Source organism: Bufo bufo, chromosome 8 (genome assembly GCF_905171765.1).
Source record: "Bufo bufo chromosome 8, aBufBuf1.1, whole genome shotgun sequence".
NCBI lineage: Eukaryota > Metazoa > Chordata > Amphibia > Anura > Bufonidae > Bufo > Bufo bufo.
Window position 1 is genome coordinate 164,930,784 of NC_053396.1, and position 23,067 is coordinate 164,953,850.

The 23,067-nt window shown below is 41.8% G+C and overlaps 1 protein-coding gene across 3 annotated transcripts in view; it reads right to left on the reverse strand.

Annotated features, from left to right (window-relative positions):
* Positions 1-23,067, reverse strand: part of DOCK11 (dedicator of cytokinesis 11) — a 291,743-nt gene that overhangs the window by 13,677 nt on the left and 254,999 nt on the right. For 2 of the 3 annotated variants that reach the window (XM_040406100.1, XM_040406099.1), the window contains 3 exons: positions 22,055-22,168; positions 12,530-12,676; positions 365-575 (listed from right to left, as the gene is read on the reverse strand). In XM_040406100.1, the coding sequence (XP_040262034.1) occupies positions 365-575; positions 12,530-12,676; positions 22,055-22,168 (472 nt within the window). Of the gene's footprint in view, positions 1-364; positions 576-12,529; positions 12,677-22,054; positions 22,169-23,067 lie in introns of those variants that run through there. The other variant, XR_005774010.1, reaches the window with a different exon arrangement.

Sequence of the window (23,067 nt, forward strand, 5' to 3'; positions counted from 1 at the left end):
TTTTTTTCATATTTTGAAACATTTAATTAAATATTATGCCAAAATGTCTGATAGATGCGGGTTCTACCTCTAGAAACAGAACTTGGTCACCTGTCCAGCTAGCTGCTACAACCAGCTTGTGAGAGGTGGCCAGGATCACATATACAGCAGAGCTCACTTTGCTTCGTTGTTTCTAGAACACTTAATAAAGTTGATGGGAGTTAGAGTAACAGCACAGACAGCTCAGCTGTGTCTACAAACCTGGCCACCTCTTGCAGCTAAGATGCAGCCACCAGTGGGATGAGTTTGGGGAGCCCCCTTTTCTACAGACAGGTGCAGATAGTCATTATCTGAGGTTCCTGTCCAGAAGAATGAGATGACTTACTTGTTAATATGGTTCTCTTCTTACACTGTTCTTCAACGCTTCCATGCTTTTTCCCTGTCAGAGTATATGGAGTTTCGAAGACAAATCTACTAATGTTGTGATTCCTCTCAAAGTCTGTCTTCCTATCAGAAAGCTCCTGCTCCTCTAAGTAAGGCTTGACATACGTTATCTGAATGTGGGCAAACTTCATGTCGAGATCTTTTGCATTTACCTATCAAAGTAAAAACGGTGTTGGTGATATACTCAAATAACCTGTGCTATAAAGTATAAATAGGACAAAATGACATCAGAAACCTACAAAATAGCAATCCATATTGTACAATACAACAACATGTCGATATTTACAGTAAGAGATAGTTGCCAATTTATAGCACAATATACCACACATTATTTTATAGAACTCTTAGACCTGATGAGGCTGATGTACTCACTTTGAAATTCCATGTCAGAATGGCTGCATAATCCTTATGAAATGTTTTCTCACCTGATATTATATCAAGTTTATTATAATGAGCTCATCAGATAGTCTGCAGCAAAATCTACACCTATTGGGTTTAGATGTCTATTTTGACTACCCATTGAACTCCATGGGGAAAAACCAAAACAAATCTGCGACTACTGTAATTCTGAACAGAAGTTGACATGGCACTGCGGGTCTATTTCTGCAATGAAATTTTTCACAACATGTACATGAGATCTGTTAAAATCCCATCCACTTTGCTGCTACTGTATTCTGCTGCAGATTTTCTGGGACATTATATTTGTATACTACATACTCACCTAAAGAATTATTAGGAACACCTGTTCTATTTCTCAATAATGCAATTATCTAGTCAACCCATCACATGGCAGTTGCTTCAATGCATTTAGGGGGGTGGTCCTGGTCAAGACAATCTCCTGAACTCCAAACTGAATGTCAGAATGGGAAAGAAAGGTGATTTAAGCAATTTTGAGCGTGGCATGGTTGTTGGTGCCAGACGGGCCGGTCTGAGTATCTCACAATCTGCTCAGTTACTGGGATTTTCACGCACAACCATTTCTAGGGTTTACAAAGAATGATGTGAAAAGGGAAAAACATCCAGTATGCGGCAGTCCTGTGGGCAAAAATGCCTTGTGGATGCTAGAGGTCAGAGGAGAATGGGCCGACTGATTCAAGCTGATAGAAGAGCAACGTTGACTGAAATAACCACTTCTTACAACCGAGGTATGCAGCAAAGCATTTGTGAAGCCACAACACTCACAACCTTGAGGCGGATGGGCTACAACAGCAGAAGACCCCACCGGGTACCACTCATCTCCACTACAAATAGGAAAAAGAGGCTACAATTTGCACGAGCTCACCAAAATTGGACTGTTGAAGACTGGAAAAATGTTGCCTGGTCTGATGAGTCTCGATTTCTGTTGAGACATTCAAATGGTAGAGTCCGAATTTGGCGTAAACAGAATGAGAACATGTATCCATCCTCTGATGGCTACTTCCAGCAGGATAATGCACCATGTCACAAAGCTCGAATCATTTCAAATTGGTTTCTTGAACATGACAATGAGTTCACTGTACTAAAATGGCCTCCACAGTAACCAGATCTCAACCCAATAGAGCATCTTTGGGATGTGGTGGAACGGGAGCTTCGTGCCCTGGATGTGCATCCCTCAAATCTCCATCAACTGCAAGATGCTATCCTATCAATATGGGCCAACATTTCTAAAGAATGCTATCAGCACCTTGTTGAATCAATGCCACGTAGAATTAAGGCAGTTCTGAAGGCAAAAGGGGGTCCAACACTGTATTAGTATGGTGTTCCTAATAATTCTTTAGGTGAGTGTATAAAGGGATTGACCACCTTTTATTAAATGATGACCTATCCTCAGGATAAGATATTACTTTCTGATCAGGCAACCTGCACCCCAGCCAATCAGTGTGGCAGGATCTCTGGCACCAGAAGCAGACATCTATGTCCATTTCGTAGAGGACTGAACACTTCACTGCACCTATTGAAGCCTTGAAGCATTTTACAGTTTCTTATGCCATTACATGTCAGTGTATGGTGTTTCTGAAAATTGTTGGGAAAGTGGACAATCCCTTTAAATTGAGTTTCAAGCAATTCAAATGGTCTTGTTTTTGAAAGAACTAATGGAGATAACTTATCTTTGCTTTTACAGATTACTTACAATATTAAAGAGCATCCATATCTATATGACTCCTTAAAAAGGGTCACAAGTGTTAACACCAAATTCGTCATCTAAGGGTCCATTCACACGTCCGTAATTTGGGTCCGCATTCGTTACGCAATTTGCGGACCCATTCACTTTCAATGGGGCTGGAACGGATGCAAATCCACATTTCCTGGATCCGCATTTTCGGGATCCGCATCCGTTTTTTCGGGATCCGCAATTTCGTTCCTGGAAAAAAATAGAACATGTCCTATTCTTGTCCGCAATTGCGGACCAGAAAAGGCATTTTCTATTATAGTGTCTGTGATGTGCGGATCCGCAAATTGCGGATCGCACATTGCAGGTGTTCGTGTTTTGCGGATCCGCAAAACACTTACGGACGTGTGAATGGACCCTTATGATATGTGCGGTAGACATGTGAACTTTGTAGCACTTCTGTTTTCCATCTAATGTCTACCAAATTCAACCAAGAGAGGGACGAAGGAGTGGGCGAGTGGAAGCTGTAGTGTAATATATGAATACTGTGTCTTTCAAGATCTCATGTCTAGGGCAGATACACTTCAAAAGCTAAAGTTGCTCATACACATTAGATGAATGCTGGTGGCTCCTGCTGATTCTAGTGAGACTGACCAATCACTAACCTGCATGGGTGTTCCTTGATGGATTTCAACATGTCAATTTATTTATTTATTTTGTTCTCAAGAGAGATAAATGGCTTACTTCTCTTTCCATATTAACAACACATGCATGCTTGGCTGAGCCAAATGCAGGGGGTGGGGGAGGTCAGATGGAATAGCTGCCAAACAAGTGTTTGTCTGACAGCCATCTACACTGTACAGGCAGACTAACTCCGATGCATACACAATCACCATTACGAAGGCATGCAGAATTCCCTTTTGCCCCTTTTTACAAGCTGTGGTTCCGACAAACACACGACGTCCAGTTTGGCAGCCGCCATTTATTCACAAGTAGTCATGTGAGACTCTATCTGTCTCTACATAGTTATACAGGCATGGTATAAGCTCCACAAGAAAACCATGCAGCCTCTTGAAGAATGTGTGTAAAGAAAGTTACATGTTATCTGTGCCCTGTGAGGGCTGCTTGGGTTAAACATTATATAGCAACCAGATCCAAGATTTAAAATGGTACAGTAGCTTGGATTACATGGGAGGTCATTGGTAATCTGCACAGGATTACTATTCTTCCACCACAGGAGTAAGAGGCCCAAACATAAATTATTCCCCCCCCCCCACGTTTCATTTTTACTTTCCATATTTACATAATTATAACAATGTATCTGTCTTTAAAACTGGAGTATAAAGTTACAGTCCTGATCAAAAGTTTAAGACCACTTGAAAAATGGCAAAAAATCATATTTAGCATGGCTGGATCCTAACAAGATTCCAAGTAGAGCTTCAACATGCAACAAGAAGAAATGGGAGTGAGAAAACATTTTTTGAGCATTCAATTTAATGAAAACAACGAATAAACTGAAACAGGTTGTTTTTCAGCTGATCAAAAGTTTAGGACCTCACCTCCAAAAAAATAACTAAACCCCCCCAAAACAGAAATCCAATTTCCAAACATGAACTCAGTAATGAGTAGCTCAGCCGTTATTGTTTATCACTTCCAAAATTCGTTTCGGCATGCTTGATGCAAGCGTTTCCATGAGGTGAGTGGGAACATTTCTCCAAGTGGTGAAGACAGCCGCACGAAGGCCATCTACTGTCTGGAACTGTTGTCCATTTTTGTAAACTTCCCTTGCCATCCATCCCCAAAGGTTCTCAATTAGATTTAGATCAGGGGAACACGCAGGATGGGCCAAAAGAGTGATGTTATTCTCCTGGAAGAAGTCCCTTGTCCTGCGGGCATTGTGTACTGTAGCGTTGTCCTGTTGAAAAACCCAGTCGTTACCACACAGACGAGGGCCCTCAGTCATGAGGAATGCTCTCTGCAACATCTGGACATAACGTTTGACGCCCCTGCACTTCCTGAAGGAAAAAGCACCCCAGACCATTATGGCGCCCCCTCCACTGTGGCGCGTAGAAAACATCTCAGGTGGGATCTGCTTGTCATGCCAGTGACGTTGGAAACCATCAGGACCATCAAGGTAAAAAAAATTCTCAGCAGAGAATAAAACCTTCCACCTTTGAATGTCCCATGTTTGGTGCTCTCTTGCAAAGTCCAAACAAGCAGTTCTGTGGCGTTCAAGGAGACGAGGTCTTCGAAGACGTTTTTTGTTTTCGAAGCCCTTCAGTCTCAGATGCCGTCTGATGGTTATGGGGCTTCAGTCAGCACCAGTAAGGGCCTTAATTTGGTTCGAGGATCGTCCAGTGTCTTGACGGACAGCCAATTGGATCCTCCGGCTCAGTGCTGATTAAATTTTTTTGGGTCTTCCACTTGACTTTTTTGTTCCATAACCCTCAGGATCATTTAAGAAATTCCAAATGACTGTACAACTGTGTCCCACCTCAGCAGCGATGGCGCACTGTGAGAGACCCTGCTTATGCAGTTCAACAACCCGACCACGTTCAAAAAGGGAGAGTTTTTTTGCTTTTGCCATCACAACGTGTGACTACCTGACAGAAAATGACAATGAATCAACATCTTTGCACAGATTTGGCCTTTTAAAGGCATGTGGTCCTAAAATTTGGATTAGCTGAAAAACAGCCTGTTTCAGTTTAATCGTTATTTTCAATTAATTAAATGCTCAAAAAATGTTTTGTCTCACTCCCATTTCTTCTTGTTGCATGTTGAAGCTCTACTTGGAACCTTGTTAAGATTCAACAATGTAAAATATAATTTTTGGGCATTTTTCAAGTGGTCTTAAACTTTTGATCAGGACTGTATATGCTCTTCGACATCTTCACTACCAAGAGTTCATAGATGTTTTGTTTGTACTGTAAGATAAAGTGTCCCTGGCTGCTACTAATCATCCCGGCCTTATGGAAAATATCAGCGCAAATCCTTCTATAAATAACACAGCAAATCTGTACCCACTGGGGAGAAGTCAGTGTCTCAAAGCTTTGGACAAACTGAATTATATGTACATTTACAGGTGAAACTCGAAAAATTTGAATATTGTGCAAAGTTCAATTATTTCAGTAATGCAACTTAAAAAGTGAAACTAACATATGAGATAGACTCATTACATGCAAAGCGAGATATGTAAAGCCTTTATTTCTTATAATTTGGATAATTATGGCTTACAGCTTATGAAAACCCCAAAGTCACAATTTTGAGGTACCCTTTGCTCCGGGGATATGGATTAATTAGCTGACTAGAGTGTGACACTTTGAGCCTAGAATATTGAACCTTTTCACAAAATTCTAATTTTAAGCTGCATAAATGCAATTCCTTTTAATTTGTATTACTGAAATAAATGGACTTTTGCACAATATTCAAATTTTTCGAGTTTCACCTCTACATTTGAAACAATTTTCTATTATTTTTTTAACTTTTTTTAACCACACTTGCCTGACTACCCTTGTACTTCTGGTACCTACTCGGGTATCTCCTGGTCCGCCTGGACCAGCTGCCTGGTGTGCCTACCGTCCTCAAGAGGTAGCGATCTGGCATTCCCCTCGGGAAAGTCTATCCCCACCATCAGGGGTACTGTGAAGAATCGAGGGGTACACTTAGACAACGCCCTTAGAGGAGGTGGAATACGTGGCACAGTGGGTTCACACCCGCTTGTTCGTGACACCAAGTAGGTGATATATTGGTTATCCCACTGAAGGGGGTACATACAGTTGAAACCAGAAGTTTAGGCTCCTTTCACATCACCGTTTCACCTTTCCGTTCTCCGGCTCCGTTGAGGAGCAGGAGAACGGAAAGGACGGATTCCGCAGATAACTGAGACCTAACTGAGCATAACGGAGCCTAAAGACCCTATAGACTATAATTAGGTCCGTTCGGTGTCGTTCGGAGAGGAAAGTCCTGCAGCCAAGTCTGGCTCAACCTTGGGTGCAATTTCAAGATACTTGAAGGTGCCTCGTTCATCTGTACAAACAATTATATGCAAGTGTTAAGGGAAATATGGCTTTCAGCCAGAACCTCATCCTGATGACCACACAAATATGCCTTTATAATTTGACCCAGTGGTATTCCGCCTATTCACTATGGCCAGTAGTATTGTGTCCCTTGTTAGCATATCTAAGGCAGGAAGGGGACATTGTAAAAGCAGTTGAACAACATTCTCTTGTCCAAGAGATGGGGGAAGATATTTGGGTGGTCACAGGGTGGAGTCTATGGTAGGGGGGCTGGGACACAGGAACATGTAGCTGAAAGTTGGGAGTGGGGCTCTCTCTTCTCTTCCTAGACACCCTTAAGTGAACAGCAGTTCAGGAGCAAGCTAAGTTATATGTGTGCTTATGTGGGTATGTATATAGGTATAATATCCCAGTAGACTTTATATGTGTACATGTAGATATTTGTAGTCTGCGATTGTATTACCATCAGATTATATATGCTGTTTATACATGAGTCTCTATATGTACATGTACTAATGGTCAGGTACTGGATGTGAGTTGGTTAGAAGATTAGATCCAGTAGACTGTAAATTGATGGACTCTGGATATACTGTATATACATACACATTATTAGCCACATTTGCTTAGCATCCAGGGTGGGCAGGAATGGAGGTGGCTGTGTGTGGTGGTGTCCTCTATGTATTGTGTTATCTGTATCTTTATGTATAATGTCCATTGCTTTGTCATCTCTATAATGTCCATTGCTTTGTCATCAGTAAACTATTTTTCTATATAAGTATCTGCGAGGGTTGTGTGTTGCTCCTGGGATATATGAAGGACTGGAAGAGGTGTAATTATACACAGAATAATCGGGTTATATGGGAAACAAGGGCAACATGCTAGGAATAGAATAGAAGGGATGGAAAACTGAGATATACATAAATCTCCAATTTCCAAGAAGCAAAAATCCTCTCATCAGCAAGTACAAACAAGATGGGAATGTCCAGCCATCATACCGCTCAGGAAGGAGACAGGTTCTGTGTCCCAGAGATGAACGTGCTTTGGTCCGACATGTGCATATCAACCCAAGAACAAAAGCAAAAGACCTTGTGAAGATGATGGCAGAAGCTGGTAAGATTGTGTCAATATCCACAGTGATACGAGTACTATATCAACATGGGCTGAAAGGCCACTCTGCCAGGAAGAAGCCATTACTCCAAAAGAAACATAAAAAAGCCAGATTTATGTTTGCAAATGCACACAGGAACAAAGACCTACATTTTTGGAGACATGTCCTGTGGTCTGACGAAACTAAAATTGAACTTTTTGGCCAAAATGACCATCGTTACGTTTGGAGGAAAAAGGGAGAAGCTTGGAAGGCTAAGAACACCATCCCAACTGTGAAACACGGGGGTCGCAGTATCATGTTGTGTTTTGCTGCAGGAGGGAATGGTGCACTTCACAAAATAGATGGCATCATGAGGAAAGAAGATTATGTGGGAATACTTAAGCAACATCTCAAGACATCAGCCAGAAAGTTAAAGCTTGGGCGGAAATGGGTCTTCCAAATGGACAATGACCCGAAGCATACTGACAAACTGGTTACAAAGTGGCTTAAGTATAAGAAAATCAATGTTTTGGAGTGGCCATCACAAAACCCTGATCTCAATCCTATTGAAAATGTATGGGCAAAGCTGAAAAGGTAGGCGACCAACAAACATGGCTCAGTTACACCAGTTTTGACATGAGGAATGGGCCCAAATTCCGACCAACTATTGTGAGAAGCTTGTGGAAGAATATCCAAAACGTCATACAGTTTAAGGGCAATAGTACCAAATATTAGTGAAATGTATGTAAACTTTTGACTTTGCAGAAAGTAATAAAAATGCCTTAAAACATTCTCTCTCTCTCATTATTCTGGCACTTGGTAAATAATAATAATTATGGTAATCCTAATTGACCAAAAACAGGAAAGGTTTATTCTGATTTCATGTCAGATATTGAGAAAAGCATGCATATGTGTCTTTTTATATAGGGTATGTAAACTTCTGGTTTCAACTGTAGCTCTCAGTCAGGTGGTTACTGATTGATTTAATCCCAAATTTAGGATTTGGCATTAAGTGACGTTTAATTTATAATACGAGATTGATGTCAATATCTCTAACACTAGCATGGCTGCTGGTAAGAAGTTAAGGGGATCTGTGAGCACTAGTATTATATCATTAGCAAACAACCCAATTTTATGGCGATGATAACCAACACTAATTCCAGATATTAATGGGTGCGTTCTGATTTTTTCAGCTAGTGGTTCTATCACAAGGGCAAAAATAGTGGATAAGATACAACCTTGTCTTGTGCCGTTACTTATTGAGAACCTGTCAGATATCATTCCAGAGATATACAGGTGAAACTCAAAAAATTCAAATATAGTGCAAAGCAGGGGCGGACTGACAACTCATGGGGGCCCCCGGGCAATAGGAGATTATGGGGCCCCTGTGTCCCAGACTGCCCCCACAGTATTAATTTCTCCCCACATTGCCCCCATGTAGTAGTTTGCGCCCCATGTAGTAATTTGCCCTCATTGTCCCTTCAGTAATATGTATCCTCGCCTGCTGTGCCCCCCAGTAATGTCCCCCAAAGTTGGCACACCAAAAAATTAAAATAAAAGCCAATACTTACCTGTGTCCTAGACTCCTGGAGCTCACTAGAAGACAGGCAGTCGCGCGTCACTGTGCTGTGTCCCGACACAGCCGCGTGATGACGTTATCGCGCCTGCCTGCGCCGGGAATACTACTGCATAGGCTTAGCGGTGATTGGCGGAGCAGGGAACTTTGCGCTTCCATGCCCCGCCGTAGTTTGTGGGCGTTTGGGTTGGCGATGCCGGGCCCGGGGCGGCCGACCCAAACGCCCCACCTCTCACGGGGCCCCCTAGTAGCCGCAGGCCCTCAGTCCATGCCCGAGTGCCTGAATGGTCATTTCTCCCGTGGTGCAAAGTTAATTTATTTCAGTAATACATCTTAAAAGGTGAAACTAATATATGAGATAGACTCATTACATGCAAAGCGAGATATTTCAAGCCTTTATTTGTTATAATTTGGATGATTATGGCTTACAGCTTATGAAAACCCCAAAGTCCCAATCTCAGGTACCCTTTGCTCAGGGGGTATGGATTAATTAGTTGACTAGAGTGTGACACTTTGAGCCTAGAATATTGAACCTTTTCACAATATTCTAATTTTAAGTTGCATTACTGAAAAATAAATGAACTTTTGCACGATATTCTAATTTTTCGAGTTTCACCTGTATACTGATGCTGAGGGTTGAGAATACAGAAGCTTGATTGCATTTAAAATACTACCATCGAACCCATATTTAGAGAGCATCTCAAACAAATATCCCCAGTGTATGAGATCGAATGCCTTCTCCGCATGCAGTGATAATAGCAGAGAAGGCATCCGATCAGTCTCAGCCACATGAATAAGATCAATTATTCTCCTGGTTCCGTCTATAGTTTGCCTAGACTTGATGAAGCCAGATTGGTCTTTATTAATAAGATTTGGGACAATGTGAGACTCTGTTAGCTAAAATCTTTGAATATATTTTAAGATCTGAATTTAATAAAGAAATGGGCCTAAAGTTGCCCGGTAGGTCTGGAGATTTTCCTGGTTTGGGAAGAGTAATGATAGTCACTTGTAACATTTCACCAGGGATATCCCCTGTATTGAAGATCTGCTGAAAGGTTGCTAATATGTAAGGAGCTTGGATGTCATAGCAGGTTTTAAAATACTCATTGGACAGACCGTCGGGTCCAGGAGATTTATTATTTTTTGCCGCATTTATCACTTTTAATATTTTCTGTGAGTCTATGGGTTTATTTCGATTTGTTAATTTTTCTTTTGCTATTTCTAAATCTCCTTAAAAAAAGTCTTGATCGTATCACTAGTTGGTTGTGGCGTGGAAGGGTCATCCTTTAGATCATAAAGTAAGGAGTAGTAGGAGGCGAAGGCATTGGCTATATCTGTGGGATTTTGCTGCTTGTTGTGCTGGTCATCATATACATAGTGTAGTTTATGTTTAGCAGCTCTAGTTTTTATCTTATTAGTGAGCATAGACGCTGCTTGGTTCTCCTACCAGTAGAAGCGTGTTTTTGCTTTTCTCAGATAGTGTTCATGTTTGTGCTGGTATAGTTGATATAGCTCATATCTTAGATCCTGGAGTTGTTTGTATGTTACGGGAGATGGTTTAAGTTTATGAGTGTTCCAGGTCTGCTATGGCTTTACTTAGAAACATCTGCAGTGCAATTTAAAAAAGGTCATCCTGTATTTGTTTTTTATAGTCAGGGTGCGTTAATAAGCAACTATTCATTCTCCAGGGTGAATAAGGGTAATTCTTAGAGTCTTCTGAAATTTGGCATGACACTGGTGCATGGTCCGACCATACTATTAAACCAATGCTGGCCTTTTAAATTTTTTGCAAAAACCATTTATCTACGACAATGAGGTCAATTCTTGAGTATGTTTTAGGTGGATGGGAATAAATGTGTGGTCACGCTCGGAGGCATGAAGTACTCTCCTTGTATCATACAGATCTTCTGATAGGAGAAGCTGTGCAAATGGAGACGAGTGACTAGAGTCTGGATGGGAGGATTTATCCATGATGAGCGACGGGGATAAATTAAAATCTTTGCAAATAAGCACTGACCCCTGTTTTATGCTGGATATCTTTGATAATAAATCTTTAATGAAGGGAAGTTGTTGGTGATTAGGGGCACATATGGTGACTAGTGCATATATTTTATTATTAATGTTACAAACTTTGTCTATTATTTCTTTAATGAGTTGAAAAGCTAAGCTATTTTTAATCGCTATTGCTACCCCTTTTTTCTTCACATGTCAAAAGACTGCGCTCCAAAGCTGTAGATGACCTGTTGTCCCGCATAGAATTGACTCATAAGCAAACACCAGCTCAGGCTGTGGCTGCTGAATTGGTGGAGGCCAGGACGGAACTGAAAAACCTGTTTAAAATCTTGGAAAACCCTTTTAATTTTTGGATGCACAACTAGTTAAAATGGGGGATAATCTGGAAAGAACTTTTTATACTAATGAAATACAGATGAAAACAATGTTTAGCATTATAAAAGCTATCATTCCCAACACACATTTTAGGAGCTCCTCTGTAGCTAATTTGTGAGAACAAAAATGATTTGTAACAATTGTAGCACATTATACAAAGAAAATACTACAAAAATGGTTGAAACATCTGCAGACATATGATAACCTAGAATGGAAGCATTAGCAAGAGAAGTACAGACCTTAGGGTCCCATTCACACGTCCGCAAATGGGTCCGCATCCCTTCCGCATTATCGGGAACGGGTGCGGACCCATTCATTCTCTATGGGGCCGGAAGAGATGCGGAGAGCACACTATGTGCTCTCCGCATCCGCTTTTCCGGAGCGCGGCCCCCAACTTCCGGGCTGCGGCTCTGCAAAAAAATAGAACATGTCCTATTCTTGTCCGCAATTGCGGACAAGAATAGGCAGTTCTATGGGGGGTGCCGGCCGGGTGTATTGCGGATCCGCAATACACTACGGACGTGTGAATGGACCCTTAGAGTGGACAGTATTAAAAAGAAGAAAAATAGTTTTTGTGTCTACCTACTGTATGATTGCCATGCAGAACTGATTAAAGGGAATCTGTCGGCACAATCTTGGACTAGCTGTACTGAAATATACAGGACTGCTGCGCTATGTTAACATGGTAATTAAGACACAGCAATCCCAGCTCCAATAATGTATTTCAGCGCAGCTTTAAACGGTGACAGTGGGGGAAACGGGGGGCAGTAGGAAAATAAAAAGTAGCAATCTGGACCCCTTTATCTGTAGTACTCCTGGTGCAGTACTGCAGATAATAGTCCAAGATCATGGTGACAGATTCCCTTTAAAACTATGATATTAAAACACTGGGACATTTTCTCAGATTTTTCTTTCATTAGGTTTCTTTCACAATTAATACATCCACATACCTTGTTAGAATCCTGGATTATTTTCACATTATCTGTGCCAAATTTGTCACCATACAGATTTAGTAGTCGTAAAGATATCTCAGAAAGTCCTGTCAGCTTTGGCTCCTTGTAGATATATTCCTTGCCATCCTCTTCTTCAAAGAAACCCTGTTGAAATACAGTAGTGATGATAACAAGGTAGATTTTATTGATAGTGTAACCGTTAAAGAGAGAAGTGTCTGATCAGAGAAGAAAGCATCTTTCTATACACATCCATGCTTGGTTCAGCACCTCTGGCATTGGTGGTGGCTTATATTGTGGGAAAACAAAAGGATCAGCTGAAAAATGTCAGGTTCCCTGATCCTTCCCTCTGTTCACAGTCCACAGCCCCTTTCCCCCCAGAAACCAGGGAGCAGAAAGAGAGATCCAAGCCATACAGGGAATAATTTGTATGTACACAGTTGCTATCTTGCCTTATCTAGTCCTCCATAAGTACAATAGAGATGTCATTAAAGGGGTTGAACCATCTCAGAGATTGGGGACATATCACTAGGATATGCCCCCAATGTCTGATAGGTGCAGGTCTGCCAAAGTTCTAGGGGGTGCACCGCGCATGCGCAGCAGCCCTCCATTCATTCCTATGGGAGAGCCAAAAATAGCTGAGCGCTGGCTTTTTACATCGGCCCCATAGAAGTGAAAGGAGTGATGGCTGCTCTTGCATGGAGCACCTTCCATTCATTTCAATTTTTTTCGCGCTCCCATAGGAATAAATGGAGGGCAGCTGTGCATGCGCGGTGCTCCCTCTGGGACTTTGCCGGCTCCGTTCTAAGTATGAGTAACTTTCAGACATTGGTGGAATACCCTGGCGATATGCCCCCAATATTTGAGATGGTAGAACCCCTATAACTTCCCCACCATTGAATGATGATAAGATGACTTTGTTCAATCCATACCAGTCTATGAAACAAAATGTACAAGTGACCTACATTAGATATCTACTCCAGTGATTAGAATGAAAAACCCACCCAAAAATATTCTGATTTACTTTCTGATGACACATTCCCTTTAAAGAGAAAACATATTTATGATTACTTAGAGAAACCACGTAGAAATATATTTGGAATCTATAGGAGCGATTTATGATCCCCTGTAGAAGATGACTCAATAAAGACATATGGAAGGGGCATCACTAGAGGCGTCATTTTACTCAGGGGTGTGCGCAAGGCATCTCTGGGCAACTGCCACTTTCAACTACATGTGCATATACAGATACAGCTGAATACAATGCGAGAAGGGATCAGCTAGCCCCCTGCTTGCTCTGCCATTTACTCTGAAAGGCTACAGACTATTTTAGGCCTGCATTTCTATGAGATGCCTGGACTCCTGAACTGTCGGTGCTATGATGTCACTGCGTCACAGTTATCCCTACTTGATGTTGGGATATGTGTCAAGAATTTTATTTTCGGTTTCCCTAATTTAAAAGGGTTATTCCCTCCTTGACTATTGATGGCCTATCAAGATCTGATCAGTAAGGGTCTGACACCCCACCCACATGCCGATCCACTGTTTCATCTCTGGCTCGGGAATAGGCAGCTCCTCGTTCGCTTCAATGGGAGCACTGCTGCAGTAACCAGCTACACCCACTGCACAATGGACGGCACTGGGATCGTGGGGTGGGGGTTATTGGATCCTGTCACTCAGATGCTGATGGCCTATCCTGAGAATAGGCCACCAATAGTAAACCCTTAAAGCATTTGCTGTTTGTGTAGGTTGAGATCAATCCAACATTCCACAGTTGTCTTCTGGGATGACCATGTTCTAAGGAACTCTTGGATTCAGGGAAACCTCCTGGTTGGAAAACATTGCTGTAAGGCATTGGAAGAAAACGGTGTTGTTGATAAAAGTAGCCTTTGTAGCTCTTGCTTTACAAATCGAGAGATAGGTAGATAGACAGTGGCCTTTCTATACACATTTACAGTTAGATACATACATATGGCAGTAAGCAAATTAAATAGTATGACACCCAAAGGGTTAAATAATGCTTTTTTTTAATCTATATTAAAAAGCTCATCTATCGAATCTTTTAAAATCCCCTTCATCAATAGGATTTGATCTCATTGTCTGAGGAATGGGGCGAATATACCCCAGAACGTGTGACAAAAAAACCCATCTGAACAAATAGCTTTCTTGGATTGAATCTTTTTCTGCTGACGGAGCTATGGAAGGGATGGCAATTTCTGCACAGCGCTGTGCGACTGGTGCCATTCAAGCAACAGGAAATGACTAGAAGCCTAACGGTTCAAAATCAGCCAAAAACAACAAGTAAGGCCCCCCCCCCCCCTTTAATTACAATAACTAACTCTAAATCCCACAGTTTCTCTATTAGCTTGTGGGAATAATCGTGTTCTTTTTCATGGTCCACTTCACATACAATGCCGAACCGCAATACTATCAGATCATCAAAAACAAACACACCGTCACAGGGTCTTTGTTACAAAAGAGGAAGGAAATTTATTATGTAGAAGTAACTAAACAAAAAAAAAGCCACTCAGAATAAAGCTTCAAAATAAAAGGGAGGAAACAAATATGTCTGTTTCAGCTGATGCACTGTAACAGACCCATCAAGATGGAGAGCGATCTGCAGGAAGCATGGAATGCATAACCTCTGGAGCTGATAAGCTCTCCTTAGGGTGCATTCACATGACCGTATAAATGGATCCACATCCGTTCGCAAATTTGCGGAACGGGTGCGGACCCATTCATTTCACTGGGGCCGCAAAAGATGTGGACAGCACACAGTGTGCTGTCCACATCCGTTGTTCCGTTCCGTGGCCCCGCAAAAAAGATAGAGCATGTCGTATTCTTGTCAGCAACTGCGGACAAGCTTAGGCATTCTCTATATAGCGCTGGCCATGTGCGGTCCGCAAATTGCGGAACGCACACGGCCGGTATCCGTGTTTTTCGGATCCGCAATTTGCGGACTGCAAAACACCTTACGGTCGTGTGAATGTAGAATGAGTCAGATAGTAGATATTGTAATCTCCAGGATGTGACCAAATCTGCCAAAATAGGCTGAGTTCACATCAGCGTTCGGCCTTTCCGTTCTCCTGATCCGTTATTCCGCACATAACTGAGCCGAACGGAGCCTATGGACCCCATAGACTATAATGGGGTTCGTTAGGTTTCCCCTCAGAGGAAGATTTTTGAAGCGGAGACAAAAGTCCTGCCTGCACAACTTTTATCTCCGCTCCAAAATCATCTTCTGAGCGGAAACCTAATGGACCCCATTATAGTCTATGGGGTCCGTAGGCTCCGTTATGTGGCGAATCCGTCCTTTCCATTCTCCTCCTCCTATAACGGAGCAGGAGAACGGAAAGGCTGAACGCTGATGTGAACGAAGCCTAAGGCATTTTTATCTCAGATGACAGATGTGTCAAACGGTTATGAAATTCAGATACCTACAATTTAGCTAAATAAGGTTTCCTTGTCTTCCTCTAGTATAGTAACATCAGGTTATAGCCCATAAAACTGATTAGAGAGCAACAAACACATCCAAGCTTTCTATGGCTCCATTGGTTTGTGCAGTAGTCTTATTGCAGTATTCTATGTGGAATACCTGAGGATAGGTCATCAATATTAAAAGCCGAGAGAACCCCTTTAAGATCGTGCAGTGAATGTCTGAAACGATGATGTGCCTGTACATCGAGCCATCACCGCTGTCGTGTAGACATATATATGGTCTACCACAGGAGCATTAGCAGGGGAGCCGCGGGGGATTCAACCAAAGAGACTGCACTTTTTTCTACTCATAAATAATAGTAAAATCCAGCACGGTGTAATAGTCCTGTGTTGTTCTTCCTTTATTTCAACAAGCATGTAATACAGTACTAGAGCCGCTTACATGTTTCGGATGTAAACCATCTTTAGCCATAGGCTTTTAGTCGTTTTTGGCTATGACTAAGGATGGTTTACATCTGAAATGCGTAAGCGGTTCTAGTATATTGGATGACATCCTGTAATTTCTTGCACTCGCTGAAATAAAGAGTAACCCATGACTGTTTCGCCGTGCTGCATTTATCTTTTCCTCTGTCTCAATACAGGTGGGATGCCCTGATGCTCAAGGTGGCGGCCTTTGTTTGCTGATAAGTAATTTGTTGGCTTATACAGTAAGTAATAGGTTGGTTTCACACACTGCCTTTTTGTAGCATTTTTCCTGATTTTTGCCTTTTTTTCCCAGCATGTTTTTTCATGGTGTTTCTTTTGTGGCAGTTTTTATGGAAAAAAACCTCCATATTCAGATGTTAACTGTAAATCTACGAGAATACACTACTAACATGCCTTTTTTGGTAGTACTATTTTTGTTCACTTGCTGAGCTTTTTTTGGGGGTCCATGTTTTTTTTTATTTTTATTTTTCAAAATTGCAGTATATTCTGGGTATGGCCCCTTTTTCATGTCAAACGTAAAAAAAAAAAAGAAGTAAAAGCTCTTGGTGAACTTATTTCTTACAAAAGTACTGATGGTAAAAACTGTTGACCACTGATGGTTTTGCAGTAGAAAATTAGGAATGAGCCCGATGACAACTGCATCAGGCTGCAAAAAATCAAGTAGAAATCAGAACAGAAACCCAATGGAAGTCACTATAGTTCCATTTGTATTTTTATTTTTTTTAGTTATTGATACAGAAAAATGGAAGACTCAGATCTAACCATAGCCTTAGGTTAGGTTCCCATTTCCCCTTGTTATTTTGGGGTTTTTGTTCCGATCCTTAGGCCATTCTCACACGGTCAATATTTGGTCAGTAATTTTCATCAGTATTTGGCCTCATGCACACGACCGTTGTGTGTTTTGCGGTCCGCAAATTGCGGATTGGCAAAACACGGATGGCGTTCGTGTGTGTTCCCGTAATTTGCGGAACGGCACGGACAGCCATTGATATAACTGCCTATTCTTGTCTGCAAAACGGACAAGGATAGGACAGGTTCTTTTTTTTTTTGCGGACCACGGAACGGAGCACCGGATGCAGACAGCACACAGAGTGCTGTCCGCATCTATTACAGCCCCATTGAAGTGAATGGGTCCGCATCCGAGCCGCCAAAACAACGTTCGTGTTCATGAGGCCTTTGTGAGCCAAAACCAGGAGAGCAACCTACAGAAAAATGGTATAATGGAAAGATTTGTGCCTCTTCTGTGTTTTGGACCCGCTCCTGGTCAAATTCAGACCGTGTGAAAGTGGCCTTACCCTGTAATCCTTTATGTATTCTTAGAACACTCATATGAATTGACTAAGGAGTGGTCAGCAAAGTTCTGCTCATTTCCTGCATCATTTGTGCAATGATTCAGTTAAATAAAACCAGAATGTGTACTTTGGAACTCGTGTGCACATTCTTACACCTTAAAGGGGTATTCTGGTTATAACAAGTTATTCCTTATCTACAGGATAGTAAATGACTATTAGATTGATGTGGGTTCAACCGCTAGGACTCCCACTGATCATAAGAATGGGGGTCCCAAAATGAATGAAGCGGCTGGTCGAGCATGTGCCCTGCTGCTGCTGGTAGTGCGGGGACAGCTTAGTACAGGCACTCTGCTATTTCCGTCAGTCCCATGGAGAAGGAATGGAATGGCAGGGTGCATGATTGACCAGTCTCTTCATTCATTTCAGGGAACAGGGCCACCATTTATATGATTGGTGGGGTTCCCAGTGACTGAACCCCCACCAATCTAATAGTTACCCCCAATCCTGTGAGCAGGGGATACCGAATTACAGACAGAAAACCTTTTTAACAACTTCCCAACAGTACATGTATGGCGCTGGCCGCGACTTTAAAGATGGCGCCAGCCGCCTATAGTTCCCTTTGGGAACTATAAAAAACAATAAAAAAAAAAATTTTTAAATAAAAAAAAATATAAAAATTCTAATTCTAAATCCATAAACAACAAAAAAATACAAATCATAGGCATCGCAGTGTGCGAAAACGCCCGTACCATTAAACTATAAAAATATTATGCCATACAGCAAACAACGAAATGGAAAAAAAAGGTCAAAATGGCCAATTTGCATTTTTTGGCTGCTTTACCTCCCACAATTTTTTTTATAAAAAGTGATTAAAAAGTCATACACACCCCAAAATGGTATCAGTGAAAATACAGATCACTCCTCAAAAATGAGCCCTCACACAGGGTTGCAAAAAAGTTATAGGGTCAGAATATGATGAAAGGGGGAAAAAAAATATTTTCAAGGTTAATACTAAGTCAGTGCAAATTAAATCCAGTCTAGGTCAAATGCGTGTAACTGGGTGGACACAAAAATCCTTCTTTGTGTGGGTGCCTGGAAGTAAACACCACACATTTAGGCTCCATTCACACGTCCGCAAATGGGTCCGCATTCGTTCCGCAATTTTGCGGAACGGGTGCGGACCCATTCATTTTCTATGGGGACGGAATGGATGCGGACAGCACACAGTGTGCTGTCAGCATCCGCATTTGCGGAGCGCGGCCCCGATCTTCAGGTCCGCAGCTCCGCAAAAGATAGAACATGTCCTATTCTTGTCCGCAGCTTGCGGACAAGAATAGGCATTTCTATAGGGGTGCCGGGCGGGTCCGCAACACACCACGGACGTGTGAATGGAGCCTTAGCCATGAAGGGCTCGTTCTCTTCTACATAAGAATCAGCAATTCCTGTTTAAAGGGGTCGTCTCTCACTTCAGCAAGTGGCAGTTTTTATGTAGAGAAAGTTAATACAAGGCTCTTACTAATGTATTGTGATTGTCCATATTGCTTCCTTTGCTGGCTAGATAAATTTTTCCATCACATCATTATACACTGCTCGTTTTCATGGCTACGACCACCCTGCAATCCAGCAGTGGTGGTCATGCTTGCAGACCAAAGGCAGAAGCGTCAGCCTCTCTGGTGGCCGGGACCGTGGGAATGCACATAGGCTGGTGCTTTTTCCTACAGTGTGCGAGCACGACCACCACTGCTGGATTAATGGGTGGTTGTAGCCTTTGGAAACGCTCAGTGTACAGTATAATGTGATGGAAAAATGAATCCAGCCAGCAAAGGTGGCAATATGGACAATCACAATACATTAGTAAGTGACTTGTATTAACTTTCTCTACATGATAAATGCTATTTGCTGAAGTGAGACATCCCCTTTAAGTATGAAAAATGTCCAGAAAACCACAGGAGGATGATAACTGAGTACTTGTAAACTTAAAGTGAATCTCCACCTTTTAACACCATGTCGTTTTTGGTCCAAAACGTAGTGCTGATTAATTTCTTTAAATGTCATCATAGCTGTTAGTTTTCTGCTATGCATCCCTGCATAGCCAGTGAACTGATACCATTCTGCCACCACTAGGGGGAGCTCACTGTATACTGGGTTATTATCACTGAATTCAATGTATAAATAGTATGCAGCGAGCCCCTAACCTCCATCTAGTGGTGGCAGGATTTTACCATTAAACTGTTTCAGGACTTGGAGTCTGTAACAAAAATAACTAAATAAAAACTAAAAATAAAAAGTTCAAAACAGAATTTTTAATCTAGTAAACATCTCCTTTAACCATAGTCAAAACACCCATAGTGGATATTATAATGAGAATATATTAATCAAATATCAGTGACTGTAGAAATAATCTATGCAAAACCACTTCCTCACCTGCTCGAGCAAGACCGCGTTGCAATAAATGTGAGTTGCATTATGCCCTACGTAATACCTTTCTGTTTGTTGTAGATAAAGCTTTATTACGAACTATGAAGTTAACCCTTTGGTCCCCCATTGCGACAATTATAAATGACATTCACTGTGTGACCTCTACAGTCATTACTTCTATGCACAAGTACAGATTTAGCATTCATCTTCTGATGACACCTTCTACCCCGTAATAGTTTGCTGGTATTGCAAATGTGTGCCTTTTATGGAAAAAAAGATCATTGGTAAGTCACAGACCAATCATTGGATTTTTCTCTTCGAACAACCACGTTACAAAGTTATGTGCTCTGAAAATGTTCTAGGTGAAGTGTTATTACTCCAACTTATCTATCGGCGGCGGCCACTCAACAAGCTGAAGGACATTTGCCTGATTTAAAAAGCATCTGTCGTCTCTCCTGACAGAAATGTATGAATAAATTGAGGTGTTTCCCCTTGTCAAAGGAGTAGGGTGTGTTACAAAAGGTACATTTTAAATTAAGCATTCTCTAAGGCCCCTTTCACACTGGCGAGTATTCCGCGCGGATGCGATACGTGAGGTGAACGCATTGCACTCGCACTGAATACCGACCCATTCATTTCTATGGGGCTGTTCACATGAGCGGTGATTTTCACGCATCACTTGTGCGTTGCGTGAAAATCGCAGCATGCTCTATATTCTGCGTTTTTCACGCAACGCAAGCCCCATAGAAGTGAATGGGGTTGCGTGAAAATCGCAAGCATCCGCAAGCAAGTGCAGATGTGGTGCGATTTTCACGCATGGTTGCTAGGTGACAGTCTATTCACTGTATTATTTTCCCTTATAACATGGTTATAAGGGAAAATAATAGCATTCTGAATACAGAATGCTTAGTAGGTGATCAATTGAGGGTTAAAAAATAAAATAAAAATTAACTCACCTTCTCCTCTTGTTCGCGTAGTTCCCGGTCTCTTCTTTACTTCTTAAAAGATGAACTACCGGCTAGGACCTGTGGTGACGTCAGATCCCATGCTCCAATCACATGGTCCATCATCGTGGTGATGGACCATGTGATTGGAGCATGTGATCTGACGTCACCAAAGGTCATTTAGCCCACAGCTCATCATTAAAGAAGTAAAGAAGAGACCGGGAACTACGCGAACAAGAGGAAAGGGTGAGTTAATTTTTTTATTTTTTTTTAACCCTCAATTGATCACCTACTAAGCATTCTGTATTCAGAATGCTATTATTTTCCCTTATAACCATGTTATAAGGGAAAATAATAACATCTACACAACACCTAACCCAAACCCGAACTTCTGTGAAGAAGTTCGGGTTTGGGTACCAAACATGCGCGATTTTTCTCAAGCGAGTGCAAAACGCATTACAATGTTTTGCACTCGCACGGAAAAATCGCGGGTGTTCCCGGAACGCACCCGCACATTTTCCCGCAACGCCCGTGTGAAAGAGGCCTAAGTGTGCCATTTTTCCTGGCATTTTAACCACAGCCTTCCCTATAGGACCTCAAAATGTAGAAAAATGCCATTTGAACACCACAAATAAAATGCTTGAAAAAATTGTGTGTTTTTTTATATGTGGATTAAAATGCTGAAGAAAAAAGTATGAAAAAAGCCTAATACCTATGACTAAATGGAGCCAAAACTTATTTTTTTTTAAATAGCAGACTGCTATTTCCCAAAGCTGTTGATTTACTTGAGGATTCCTGTCCCCACCTATCCTTTGGTTGAACTTGATGGACTTATGTCTTTTTTTTTTAACCGTATTAACTATGTAACTATATAATTTTTAATCTTACAAGCTGACATCAATTTAAAAATTCAATGATAAATGATACCATAATTATATTTGTCTTACCTGGCCATAAAAGGCCACCCTGAAGTATGTTCCCAAAAGCCGCTTTCCAGACTGCATGACTTCCAGAATTTTTGTATAAGCATTGTGGAGAGTCCTGTAGAGCTGTGTGAGTTTCTAAGTGATTAAAAAAGAAATTAGGTCACCAAAAAGGAGGCAAACAGGTTATACATTCGCACATTGACTTTACGGAAAATATCAGGCTGAAAGTGGGCTTCACAGGGCATCATTTTATTGCAGAGAAACAACATGTTCTTTAAAGGGATTCTGTCACCTCGTTTTAGGTTATAGAGCTGCGGACATGCACGGCTAGATCGCCGCTAGCATGTCCGCAATATACCGGTCCTATAGGGCTGTGTGCTTTTATTTAGTTTAAAAAATGATTTTAGAGATATGTAAATGACCCTGGTAAGGTGCCCAAGGGGCTGTACTAACCTTCTTGGTGCCCAGCCACGTTCCCCTGTGAAGGAGCCCAGCACCGCCTGCGTCCTCCGAATTTGTGTCCTCCGGTATAGTGTTCCTTCCCTGTGCTGGCATCAGCCTCAGGGAAGGAACTGCGCATGCGTGAGCTCGCGCATTACGACATTACGGCAATCTAACTGTGAAGAAAGGAGGAGATTCGGAGGACGCAGGCGGTGCTGGGCTCCTTCACAGGGGGTCGTGGCTGGGCACCAAGAAGGTTAGTACAGCCCCTTGGGCACCTTACCAGGGTCATTTACATATCTCAAAAATCATTTTTTAAACTAAATAAAAGCACACAGCCCTATAGGACCGGTATATTGCGGACATGATAGCGGCGATCTAGCCGTGCATGTCCGCATCTCTATAACCTAAAACGAGGTGACAGAACCCCTTTAAGGTTTAATTGCATATCCATAAAAACCTTAACTGGGCAACTACACAATGTATGGAGTTGTGGTTGGCGGAGTGCCAAGTGTTGGACTCCTATCAGTTGCATACTGATGACCTATCCTATGGATAGGTCATCAATATGGTGGTCTCAGAAACCCTCTTTT